Raw genomic sequence first — 13067 nt, 5'->3', positions numbered from 1 at the left:
ATCAAAAAATATTTTATAATATGGTAAAAAAAACTTATGGTAATAATTAATAAAAGAATAATAAAATAAAAGAGTAAAATTAATCACTATCAAGTCTGCATCGTTTTGCCTCTATTTCATCTCCATTCAATGATTCAGAATTAGAATGTATCTTAAAGTCAAATTCTTGATCAGCTCCAAGATATGAATCACAAATAAAATATAATTTCAAATCATGCTTTCCAGGAGTTGGAGCAATAAAATCTAATTTAACTTTTGAAGATGCATGTACTGTAACTCTTTTAACAGCAAGAATTGTATTAGCTTCAGGTTCTCCTATAACAAGCCACCATCCTTCATCTTTCCTACTTACTGGATAAAATGGTGCAACAACTGGTGGTGCTAAACCATCAATATCATTGTCACGTTCCATTAATACATCAACAGAAACTGTATCACCAACAATTGGTGATTTTTCAGATATATCATAAGAAACTTCAATTGATGGATAATAATTACAAAACTGAGCTACATCATTAAGTTTTGATCTATCCATTTGTAAAAGTTTATTACGATCATCATCTTCCATTTCCAACAAATCAAATATTGAATTTATACCCATCTCTTTAGCTCTTTCAATAAGTTCTGGTGTACAATGAGGCAATTGCTTTAAATAATGATCATTAGGATTGACAGCCTGTGTTAACATTTGAGATAACTCCATTGCAGCAATAGCAGGTTTAAGCCAAGCATTAGATGTAATAACATCGACACAAGCGTGAACTAATCTTGTTGCAATTGGTACAATTTCATTGATATCTTTATTTAATTCAGCAGATAAACTTAATCTATTAAGATATGCATTTAGAAGAAGATTTGTTTTTACACGAGGATCATTAAACTTTTGAGATTTTAACTGATTTTGTAATTTATCACATAAATGTTTAAGAACATTTGTTTCACGATATCGAATAATAATATTACTAAATTCGGTTGAATTAGATATAATTTCAAGAATTCCTCTAATTTTTGTTTTTTCTTTGATTGACAAATTAAACACTTCAACTGTTGTAAAACTAATATAAAAATAAGCAGCAATCATTCCAAGATTTAATGGTGATACATAAAAATCATCTTTAATAGTTATACATTTTGCTTGTTCTAACATATTTAAAGTATTTTCAACTAAATCAGATAAACTATCTGATATATGGCTATTTGATGTACCTTTAAGATTGTAATAATTAGGATTTTTAGGTAATCTTCTATAAAGAAATGTCCATGTAATAAAATCAACAGCTTCTTGTTTATTTTCAATAGTTTTTGTAACTATTTCAGCGTTAAAGTGGTCATGAAGACAATGATCAAGATGACTTTCAACAGGTAACATATCATTTAAAAATTTAGCATAATAAGATTTCTTTGAATTTTGACACATAACAACACATCTAGCATCTGAAAATCTTTCTGGTTGATTAGCTAATCCTATCATATAAAGTAATTCAGCCATCGAATAATCTTCATATGTATGATATTGTCCATTATAATAAACAGTATCCATTATAATAACCAAATAACTAGTAATATTAATTTCATAGCACAAATTTCGAGATACAATAACAACTTGAATAGCACCACTTATAAACAATTTTTCAACTATATTTCTATCCTTTTCTATTGTTCCTTCATGTAAATAACCAATACCAAATCCTAATGTTTCTTTTAAATTTTCATCAGATATTTTATTAAGCATACCTACAAAAACTTCATCATCTGAAGGTATATGTAAAAATTTAGTAGATTTTCCATCACCATGAGCTGCTGTAATAAGATCCATAGCAATAGCATTTGTCTGTCTTCTAGAAGGAACAAAAACAATTACAGGTTTTCCTGATATATTTCCAGCCTGATTAACAATTGCAGAATATACTGGTCTTATCATAGCATCAAGACGAGATGGTGTATGTGAAATATTGAAACTTTTTATTTGTGTTTCTAATGGTATTGGACGAGATGTAAGAGCAAAATTGAATGTATTTTGAGCTGATACACCTAACCATCCACCAAAATCTCTTGAATTAAATACAGGTACTGAAAGAGCAACAAAACGTATATTACCTCCAGTAAGTTGTGAATTCATAAATCTCATTCTTGAACAGACAACTTCAAGTGTTGGTCCTCCATCACTACCAATAGTATGTATATCACTAACTATAAATAATCTAACAGCTTGAATATTTTTTCTTTGTCTCCATCTTCTACTAATACTATCCCAATGTTCTGCATTTGAAATAATAACATTTCCTTTTTGTAAAAGTTTTAAATCAGTTGTTGGATCTCCTGTAAGTAAGACAACTTCAATACCAAGTACTTTTTCAATTCTTAATTTCCAATCATTGTAAACTCTTTTAACTAAAGCATTAATAGGACAAATATATACAGCCTTATAATCAGGATTTTGTGAAAAATGACGTAGTAAACATAATTCTGCTAAAACACCTTTACCAGAACCATACGGAGCTCCAATAAATAAATTATCATTAGTTTCATAACATGGTCTAAAACATTGTGTTTGAATAGGATTAAATACTTTGACACCTTTTCTTTTTAAAATTTCTTCATATTGAGAATTAGATAAAGCTTCAATAACTTGAGGTTGGAGATCATATAATTCTGTTGGTGGATGAGACTTTTCAGGAAGAATTAATGATTTGAAAGAAACAGGAAGAAGTGATTCACTTCCAATATATTGATCTGAAACAACACGAACATAACATAAGGGTGGCATTGGATCATAAACAGGAATAATCATTTTGACAATGTGTTCATCTTGACAATACTTTTGTTTTAACAAGAAATATTCATAATGAAGAATATCTTCTCCATTAACATCTTCAATAAATATCCAAAATCCTTGTGATTTACCATGAGTTTTTTCATCCCAATTAAAATCTGCCGTTATAATAATTTCAAATCTTAATGATGATCGTGTTATAGGTTGTATTAAAGTAGAAATATTCAACTTTGGTACCATACGAATATATTTGTATAATGATTTTCCTATCTTTGGTTGTTTAACTAATTCACCAAGTTGATAATAATCTAAATCATACAATCTTTCAAAACTGTAATTTCTTTTATCAATATTTCTAATAAGTTCCGTTGGAATTCTTTTAAATTGATGAAGAGGATTTAATGATTGCCATTGGCGTTGCATAACCATTTTATAACATGACAAAATTTTTTGTGACAAAGTAGCCCATCCTCTCCAACAAGTAATTTCAAACATTGCGCGAAAAAGACGAGTTGCAGATTGTGATATATAAACCATATCAGCAATAATAGCAAATCCATCTAACTGAAGTTGAGAAATATATGTTTGTAAAAGAATATTAACTTTAGATGTAGGATCTTCAAGTGATTCTTTTATTGGAATTGGAACTAATTCTGCTAATTTCTGAAGCTCAAGCTTTTCTTCTTCACGAACATTTATATTTTTAAATTCTGAAGACAATGAAAATATTCTAAAAAGATCAATATCCCCACATGTTGGTTTTAAAAGTTGATTATATGTTTGCATAGTTTGATAAGTACAGTAATAATGTGATGCAATTCTACCAAGATCTGTTGACTTTATAATACCACTTTTTTTATCATATTGAATTAAATGACCTTTTTCAAGTTGCATACAAGCTGTGTGAATTAAATCGGCACGTCTACTATTCAACAAAGGATCTAACTCAAATTCGTCACAATCAATTCCATATGTTCCTGGAGCTTTCATCATTCTTATATATAAATAACTGTACCCTAACCAATTAACTGCATCATTAACATTACAAATTGTACCTAATACTATTTCTGCATTAAGTAATTCAGGAAGTTTTGAAATAAATTGACTTTCAACTAAAAGTTGTTGATTTAAAAGTGATAAATAATATTGAAGTTCTGTATGATTAGTTATCATAATACCCAAACCGGTTGTATCGTATTGTGGTCTGCCAGCACGTCCCATCATTTGCATAACATCCATTGAACTTAACTCAGTCCAACAACCCTTTTCTGGATTATAAACTTGAGTACCTTTAATTATAACAGTATGTGCTGGTAAATTTACTCCCCATGCTAAAGTTGCTGTTGATACAAGAATAGGTAAATGTTTATCTCCAAATAAATCTTCAACTGTTGTACGATCTATTCTGTTCATACCAGCATGGTGAACACCAAATCCATATGGTAAAAGATCTTTTAAATCAGGATTTTTAATTTGTTCACCTTCAGATCTTAAAATTTCAGATGAAGCACTTCCATCTTGAATAATCTTTGACAAAGAATTTTTTTCAATAAACATATCTCTTAAAGCTTTTGCTGTTCTAGCTGTTTCTTTTCTTGAGTGAACAAAAATAAGAACTTGATTTTGTCCAGCACTTTCTAAAACTTTTTCATAAAGTACCTCATTTTGAGTTTGATATTTCTTTAAACCCTTTTTTGCTGTAATACCAATATATTCTTGTTCTAATGGTACAGGACGATAACTATTATCAAAAAAAAATACATTCTTAGGTTCTACTCTTAGAAAAGCAGCAACATCATCATAATTTGGTAATGTAGCTGACAGTCCAACAAGCCGACAATCTTCATTTGTTACATTCATTTGTCTTAATGTTCTCATGACAATAGCTTCTAAAACAGGACCTCTATCATCATGAAGAAGATGAATTTCATCAATAATTATAAGTTTTACAAGAGAACTATATGATCTATCACCACCTTTTCTTGTAACAACATCATATTTTTCTGGAGTACAAACAATAATTTGTGTGCTCATAAATTGTTCTTTTGTCATATTTGAATCACCAGTCATTTCACCAACAATAAGTCCATATGATCCTAATCTTTTTGTGAATGATCCGACCATTTCTTGTACTAATGATCTCATTGGAGCAATATAAACACATTTAAATTCATCCAATCGAATTGAACCATCAGAATTCATATGTTTAGATACTTCACGAAGTATACACATCAAAGCTACATTTGTTTTTCCTGCACCTGTTGGGGCACAAACAAGCATTCCTTCATCTGTTTTCAAAGCAGTAGGCATTAATTTTGATTGAATTCTATTAAGTGATTTAAATCCATCAAATGCCTGTTGACTCCATTTTGGTAATTCTGAAATTTTTATCAATTTTTCACCTTTTTCTAAAGGTTTTTGTTTTTGTGCTGGTACAAAAACACTTTCATAATCTTTATGAACTTTTCTTGATGATCCATCTGGAAGAATACACTTCTTATTACTCATAAAATGACCACCATGTGCAAAAGTCAATTCATCTAAATCAAGCATTTTCCGTGTCATCATTAAGCTACTTTTTTCTAAATCATTTGCTTCTTTATTTTTTTTTACTGTTTTATTATCAGTGTTGTCATTCAATTTTCCTTCAATGTCATCTAAAATAATGCTTAATTCAGGATCATTCTTCATTTCTTTTTCAAGTTCTTCTTTTTCATTTTTTTCAGCACCCTTCCATAAAGTACAATATAAAATTAATTTCCAATTGTCCCTGAGTTTTTTAATTAAATCAAAGCATTCATAATCCAAGAGATTTACAAGTTCTGATTCAACTTCCCTAATATCTTTTGATTGTCTTAATATATCAATAGTTAGTTTTCTCTTTTCTTGAGCAACTTCTTTTACTGAATAAAATTTTTCAAGTTCTCTTTGAATCCAATAAGCATCAATATCAATAGCTTTTAAAGATTGCCCTTTTGTTTCTTTATTAAGATCAACTTCGCTATCACCTTCTAAAACTTTATCTACATCTGCTTCTTCACCACCTTCTGATTCACCACTAGAATCATTTTCAATAGCATTGTAATCATCCTCTTCTTCTTCAGAATCACTAAAATTTACATTTACGCCTTCTCTTTCATCCAAATCATTAGCTTTTGTTTTATTATCTTCATCATCCATAACAAAATCATTAATTTTTTTCGATAAATTATTTAATTTATTCATTAATTCATCGCTTATAGTACCAAGTAAATCATCAATTTCTTTTTTCTTATTTTTTTCATGAATTTTAGAAGATTTTAAAACACGTAAAACTTCATCTGCTGCACCACATAAAATTTCTCTAGGTTGGTCACCTAATGTTTCATATAAAATTGTAATTAAAGAATCATATGCTGTTTTAGACTCTTTTGACTTTGGTAAGTATACTCCAGATAAATCAGCATCAGCAATAGAAACATGCTTGTTTATTGTTTTACTAATACTTTCTCCCTTCTCTTTATTAGTCTCTCTATAATTAAAAAATAAAAAAATACCATTATTATTGACACACCCTTTTAAAAATCTTACTTATTTCTTTTTTCTTCTGGAACCCCTGTTCGAATATATTTATCACCCATACGTGAAGAAGCTAATTGTTCTGCTGTTAATGGCATAACTTCACCTGTTGGATCATTCTTCCTTCTTCTTTCTGTATAATCATAGTTAACTTGTAGAACAAGATTACTATTCTAAAAGTTTTTTTCACTTATTTAACAATTGATATCAAAATAACTTACAGCTTTATAATCATATTTTTTCTTCAAATCATATTCATCAGCCATCCTTAAATTAGTCAATTACACAATTAGGAAATATGTTATTATTTGAAAGTAAATTGTAAAAGTTTTATAAACCTTTAAACATAAAATTTAAATAAAGCAGTCGTCGTAGGATGCACTACTTACAGAAACACTATCCCAAAGATGGCGCTAGACAAAGAAAATTCTAATTTAAAATTCATGGAAAAATTTTTATTTCAAAGATATTAATAATTTATCTTAATTTAAATTAAGATATTTTGTTAATGATCTATTAATAATAGAAAAAAAAATTCAAGTTTTTCGAATCAAGTTTTTAAATAAAAAAGAAACGCTTTGTAATTTTAGTGAAAAGTGCCTAAGAAATAAATATATGTTATTGAAACAGGTTTAATTTGATTAACAGAAACTTTTAAATGTTTAATTTAATATCAATTTTAATATATGTATATGAAGAAATATTTTATTTTTCTTATAATTTTATGTTACGCTGAAGTTAATGGACGCATTTTTGATTCTTCAATTCATTTGAGAATTAAACGAGATGGTAAGCTAAGTACAAGGTGGTTTACAAGAAAAGGTGGAATAGATATTCCAATATCATTAACAAGCGTAATAACATGTTTAACTGCTGGTATTAATGAAGCTTTTTGCCTTGGACCAAGAGTTAATATTTTTGAACCTAGGAAACTTGTTGCTACAGATAAAGTTGGATATTTCCATGGTTTTAGAAATGGTGTTGATTTAAGGTAAAAAAAAAAGTACTTTTTTAATATTTTATGATTAGGATGCTTGAAAATGCAGGAATATATGGAATGTCAGAGGGAAACACAGAAGTTGGTCACCGGGTTGGTGCAACAGTTGCAGATAGAGGAGTAGAATTTGGAGCCGGACAACAAATTTTTAATTATTATAAAGACAATCTTGGAGGAGTTGTTGAAGCTGACAATAATGGTTTTGGTTTAGATTTAGGTTATCGTGCTGCTGCGGCAGATGATAAAGTTAAAGTTCAAGCAACTTTATTTGGTATTACTGTCGGAAACCCACAAGGAGATATTGCTAATCCACCTATTATGCGTATGTTTTCTTTTGAAATATATTAATTTGTTTATATTTAGCTGGCAGTAAATATAGAACACCGACATCATATTATTTTAGAAACTTGGCTACTGGTAATAGAGCAGGATTAGCTATGTCCCAGCCACAAACAAGAGACCAATGGTATAAGTCACAATTTTATAACTATGGTAAATTTTAGATTTAACTAAAAATATAATTATTTTTAATAGGAGATGAATACAGAACACCAAAAGAACGAGCATGTCCTTGGTGCTTTGCATCGGGATCTCTTGGAAAATAATAACTAATTTTTGAATATAATTGAGAAATTATTGTTGACTTAATAATATTTTTTAGAATAAAATTTTTAAAAAAAAAACTTGTTAACTATAAATTTTATTTTATTCATATAAATAATGTTTTAAACAATTAAAAAATAAATTGTATTGAAAGAAAACGAACCTCGAAAATTTATTGTTAAAAAGAAATCATATATCATTTACAATTTTTAAAGGTTTATTAATTGATAAACTGAATCTAATACATAATTGAACAGCGAACTGTCCTTGAATTAGCATAGTTAAGAAAAGTGTAAGATATAATGCAATAGAACATTTGTTTTTATGAAGAGAAGTTCAATGATCGAAGCCGTTTGTGTTGAGGCTTGCGGATTATAGGAAGTAATCGGGAGTTCTTCTTGTCACATGAGGTTCACCACGCCTAGGAGCTGGATCAAATTGTACAAAAACATATCTTAACTCATCGTCCATCTCAACAATTGATGCTTGATTACCACAACGATAGCAGTAATTTGGAGCTGAAAATACTGTTACAACATTCCTTTCATGAGCCCAATTGTATCCCTAAAAATAACAACAGTTATAAATAAAAATAAAAAATTTCATACCTCCATTACTAGTTGATGAGCTCTGGAAATTAATGTTAGTTTGTTAGAATGATTAAATGTCTCTGAGATATCTTGACCAAATGTATATCCAGCGCCTCTTGGGGAAATTCCCCAACCACCTCTATCATCTGGATCAGACCAAAGAAGATCACACATAGGTCCTTCATGAGGAACTTCTTGAACACGTTCTAACGATCTTATATGATCAAGAGTATCAATAGAAGGTGAAAGACCTCCATGAAGACAGAAAATTTGACCTTCAACTAAAGCAGTTAGTGGGAAGTAATCAAATAAATCAGTAAAATAAATCCATACTTGACTACTTCCATATTTTCTTAAACATTCATCGTAAAATCCATAAACTTGTGTAATTTGTCTGGATTCATGATTACCTAAAAAAAAAAATTAATTTTGAAAAAAATAAATCTCTCATCTACCTCTAAGAATAGTGATTCTTTTTGGATAACGAACTTTTAAGCATACTAAAAGGGTGACCGTTTCAACGGAATAATATCCACGATCCACATAATCACCCATAAAAAGGTAATTAGTATCAGGAGCTTTACCACCCATTCTAAAAAGTTCCATTAGGTCATGAAATTGCCCATGAACATCCCCACAAATGGTTACAGGTGTTGGTACTTCAGTAACATTACTTTCAGTTTTTAAAATTTCTTTTGCCTATAAAGAGAAAACATAATATATCGACTGATTACATGGTTAGTAACAAACTTTTTCACATAATCCTTTAATTTGAATTTCAGTAAGTTGCTTGCATTCATAAAGCTGTTCAATATACACATCTAAGTCTTGGCATCCTTGTCGGTCAATAACTTGAGGCTTTGGGGCATTGTGAGTTATTTCAGTTTTGGTTGCACCACCATCAGACATTTTGGAAACTATCTAAAATTAAACAAAATATATATAGATAATACTAGAAAAAATTAATAAGGTAAATTATAACCACAGCACTTTAGTCGATTTGATGCTTCTCAAACACAAATGAGTTAGCGGCTACTATCATCACAACTTGCGTTGTTTTTACAGTCTACTTCTTGAAGTATAATGCGTTGGAATGAAGATACCTATTTTGTGACCAGTGTAAGGCCGCGATAGAATTTGAGATGAAGTGTTAAATATCCTATATATACAGAGAAGAAATGATTTTAAAAAATTATTTTTAAAAATTAAACTTTAAAAAAAAATTTATAATATAAAAAAATACGCTGATAACGATAAATACATTAATTTTTTCAAAAAATAATTTTTTTATTGAAATATTGAAGCATAAAGATAAAAAAGCAGTATCAATATTATTTGCTCCAAAATTGTTGTTTCAAATGATTTTGAAAAAAAAAATTATGGTTAAGGTAAAGAACGTTTGGGGAAACCGTTTTTCATATTAACATAATGAAAAAAATAATATTGAAGCAAGATATAAATTTTTGAAATTAGGATAAATATTTTCTGATTTTTTTAATTTTTAATATCACATAACTTTTAAAAAAAACTTCTAGAGAATTTGAAGCACTACATTTTAAGTGCCAATAGGCTTCTGTAGCTTTATTCGTTCTTGAGATAATCAAAAAATGAATTTTTTTTTATCAAAAAAATTATTAATTAGCCATAACTTTCCATAAAGTAATTTTTGTAAAAAGATGATAGGTAGAAAAATTATGTAATTTTTGAAGGCCTTTCAGATAAAATTAGTCTCATCAAAAAATATTTATTAGCTCTAAAGATATGACCAAAAAAAATATTTTAAAAATTTTAAAAATTTCGTGTTTATTTTTAAAAAAAATATATAAAAATAAGTTTTTGAGAAAAAAAAAACGTCTGGAGCAAATTTTGAGGGCTCCAATTTTGTAAAAGATTCATGAAAAATTATTGACTTTTGCTATATAAAGTTGACTAAAAAAATTTTTTTTGTATAAAATTTAGAAAAAATGTTAGTTAAACTAAAAAATTTAAAATTGTTAATAAGACTTTAATTATGTATCAATTAATTCTCTTTCGATTGAAATAAGTTCCATTTAAAAAGTATGTTTTGTTCTTGAGATATGACGAAAAATAAATGTGGTGTTCTTTTTGTAATTTTTTTAATTCTTTTTCAAAGATAAAAAAATACCGTTTAAAATAAATTTTTTGAGTTTAATAAAAATACCACTCGGGGTAATTTTGTTAGCTTCAATTTAAGATAAAAATTAAGAAAAAATATTGTGATCTGATATATGAAACCCGCTACAGACTGATTTCACTTTTTATTAATAAAAAATTGAGCTTCATAAAATAAAATCTTAATAATTTTTTTAAGCATAACGATATTAAGATTATTATTTATAACTTACGTTGATATTTTATTTCTGAATCAATTGCAAAAGTTTTACCAGACATAACAATTATAGAGATTCTATATTTTGAAATAAAACTTAAAAAATAAGTTTTTTTTTTTAATTTTTTTGAATAATTTAATTTACTTGCAAAATTTATATTTATAAAAGAAACAGTGCTAAAAAATATCATAATTATTTGGAAAAAACGAGTACTTCTTTGATAAAAAAATAGTAAATTTTCTAATTTTAAAATGATTTACAAAAGCCAAAGAAGATTCAATAAACAATCAATGTCTTTGAAATTTGTTAAACAAATAAAAATACATTTAGTTTTTATTTTTTTTTTTTAAATATCACAATTATACAGAAGAATTTATAATATATGAAAATAAAAAGTATGATTATTTGCTTATTTTATATTCAGGAATGAATGACAGAAGTCTAAATATGAAGAAAAGTGGGAGGAAGAGAAATACAACAAAACGAAGTATTGTTGTTGATAATTTAACTATTGAAAATCTCTAAGGGTAATTTTTTTTTTCAATATGTTTCTTTTTTTAATAAATATTTACATTATTTCTTTTAATAATTTATTTTTATTCTTAACAAGTTTTTAATTGCCATAAAGTTAAATTAAGCATAAAAATATTTTAAAGGATATGCAATGTATTAGTTATAAAAATAATTAATTGTGTTTTTAGTTGTAAAGTAATTTAAAAGTTATAATTGCTTTAGATGGTTTTATTATTTTATTTTATAAAAAGAATAATTTAAAAAAAAATATATAAATAATAATTAGTGATTGGGGTAAATATTATTTTGAGAAATATATTGACAATTTTTTTTTGTTTATTTTAATATTTTCCTGTTTTTTTTTTATATTTTAAAACTTTTTACTACTTTAATATGATAAAGTTTATGCATTAGGAACAGATGTTCATATAAATGGTTATTTCTTGTCATTAAAAATTTACGATTTTCCAAATAGCTTATTTATTAGAATGTTTAGAATATTGTTAGTGTCATTGTGGCCTTGTAACAGATCGTATTATTATTATTATTATTATGATTATCACTAGACTTTTAAACTAAAAATGATTAAAATATTTTAAATAAACAAAGACATATGTGTTTGTGAATAGTTTTAGGATTAATCAAACATTGCATTATCATTTAAAATAAAAAGTGTCTTATTCAAGAACTGTTAATATTCTACGAAAAGGAGATGTGGCCAATATAGTGTATTCATAATTTATGTTTTCCATCTTTATTCACGCCAAAAGTATACTATTAATCATTTCAAATAATAAATATGGCTTTTCTGTATTGGCAATTCTTTAAATCGTGTGACCTTTCTATATATCAAAGTAGTAGTATTTTAGTTATAATAAAAAGAATTACTTTTTAAAATATTTCTTGATAATGACTCTATTTTATTAAAAAGAAATTTATAATTTTATATTATTATAATAATATTGTATTTTTATTTAAAATATGTATGAATTAATTCATGTTTATATAAATTTATTTATTACAACTATTTTTATTACAATAGATTTGTTATAAACACTAAGTTGAAATTTTTTTTTTAGTTTAAAAAAAAAACTTATTAGTATTATTTAATTTTATTAATAATAACTATATATAACCTTGAATAAATTAAAGATAACATTATAGATTGATACTTTTATTTTTCCTACTTTTCTAACATCTATAAATTATTGTATTATAATAAATATTGATAGAAATAAAAGTTTGATTTATTCAAATGTTTTACTTTTGTTAATAAAAAAAAATAAAATTTATTTTTAGTAATGTTAAAAATGAATTAAATATATATTAAAATAATTTTCGAAATATAATATTTCAATCACAATATCCATTTACCTCCTCTCTTTACTCTATCATTCTAAATAAAAAGAATAAGCATTTATACAATAAAAAAGATTTTTAAAATAGTTGCTTTAAATTTCTTATCAAAAATGTTGTTTTTAAGATTTATTTACATTTACCATTAATGTGACTATTTTGTAATAGAAAAGTATAAATCTAATAAAAGTTTCAAATTTTAAATACTTTTATATTTGTAAATGTTTAAACTTTTTTTTTCTTCAATAAATAGTAAGTACAATCAAAATGAACGGTAAATTATATTTTTGTTAGAGAAAAAAAAATCAATTATAGTCAAATGTAAT

General features: G+C 26.3%; 3 protein-coding genes across 3 annotated transcripts; 1 reads left to right on the top strand and 2 right to left on the bottom strand.

Moving 5' to 3' along the window:
* Window positions 1-79: 79 nt before the first annotated feature.
* Window positions 80-6597, bottom strand: SRAE_1000349700 (Activating signal cointegrator 1 complex subunit 3; the record flags this gene model as incomplete). Its single annotated transcript, XM_024650692.1, has 3 exons — window positions 80-6284; window positions 6344-6504; window positions 6553-6597. The coding sequence occupies 3 exons, from the start codon at window positions 6595-6597 to the stop codon at window positions 80-82; spliced, it is 6411 nt and encodes a 2136-aa protein (XP_024504445.1).
* A 420-nt stretch (window positions 6598-7017) lies between these two features.
* SRAE_1000349600 (Hypothetical protein) lies at window positions 7018-7933 on the top strand (the record flags this gene model as incomplete). The annotated part of the gene is made up of 4 exons (XM_024650691.1): window positions 7018-7322; window positions 7361-7650; window positions 7692-7820; window positions 7863-7933. 4 exons carry the CDS (start codon window positions 7018-7020, stop codon window positions 7931-7933), a joined length of 795 nt encoding a protein of 264 aa, XP_024504444.1.
* Window positions 7934-8303: 370 nt separating this feature from the next.
* On the bottom strand, window positions 8304-9430 carry SRAE_1000349500 (Serine/threonine-protein phosphatase 2A catalytic subunit beta; the record flags this gene model as incomplete). Its single annotated transcript, XM_024650690.1, has 4 exons — window positions 8304-8495; window positions 8540-8931; window positions 8977-9220; window positions 9272-9430. 4 exons carry the CDS (start codon window positions 9428-9430, stop codon window positions 8304-8306), a joined length of 987 nt encoding a protein of 328 aa, XP_024504443.1.
* Between the last annotated feature and the right edge of the window lie 3637 nt (window positions 9431-13067).

The sequence above is a fragment of the Strongyloides ratti genome, assembly GCF_001040885.1.
Source record: "Strongyloides ratti genome assembly S_ratti_ED321, chromosome : 1".
NCBI lineage: Eukaryota > Metazoa > Nematoda > Chromadorea > Rhabditida > Strongyloididae > Strongyloides > Strongyloides ratti.
This window is presented reverse-complemented; position numbering and strand designations above follow the sequence as displayed.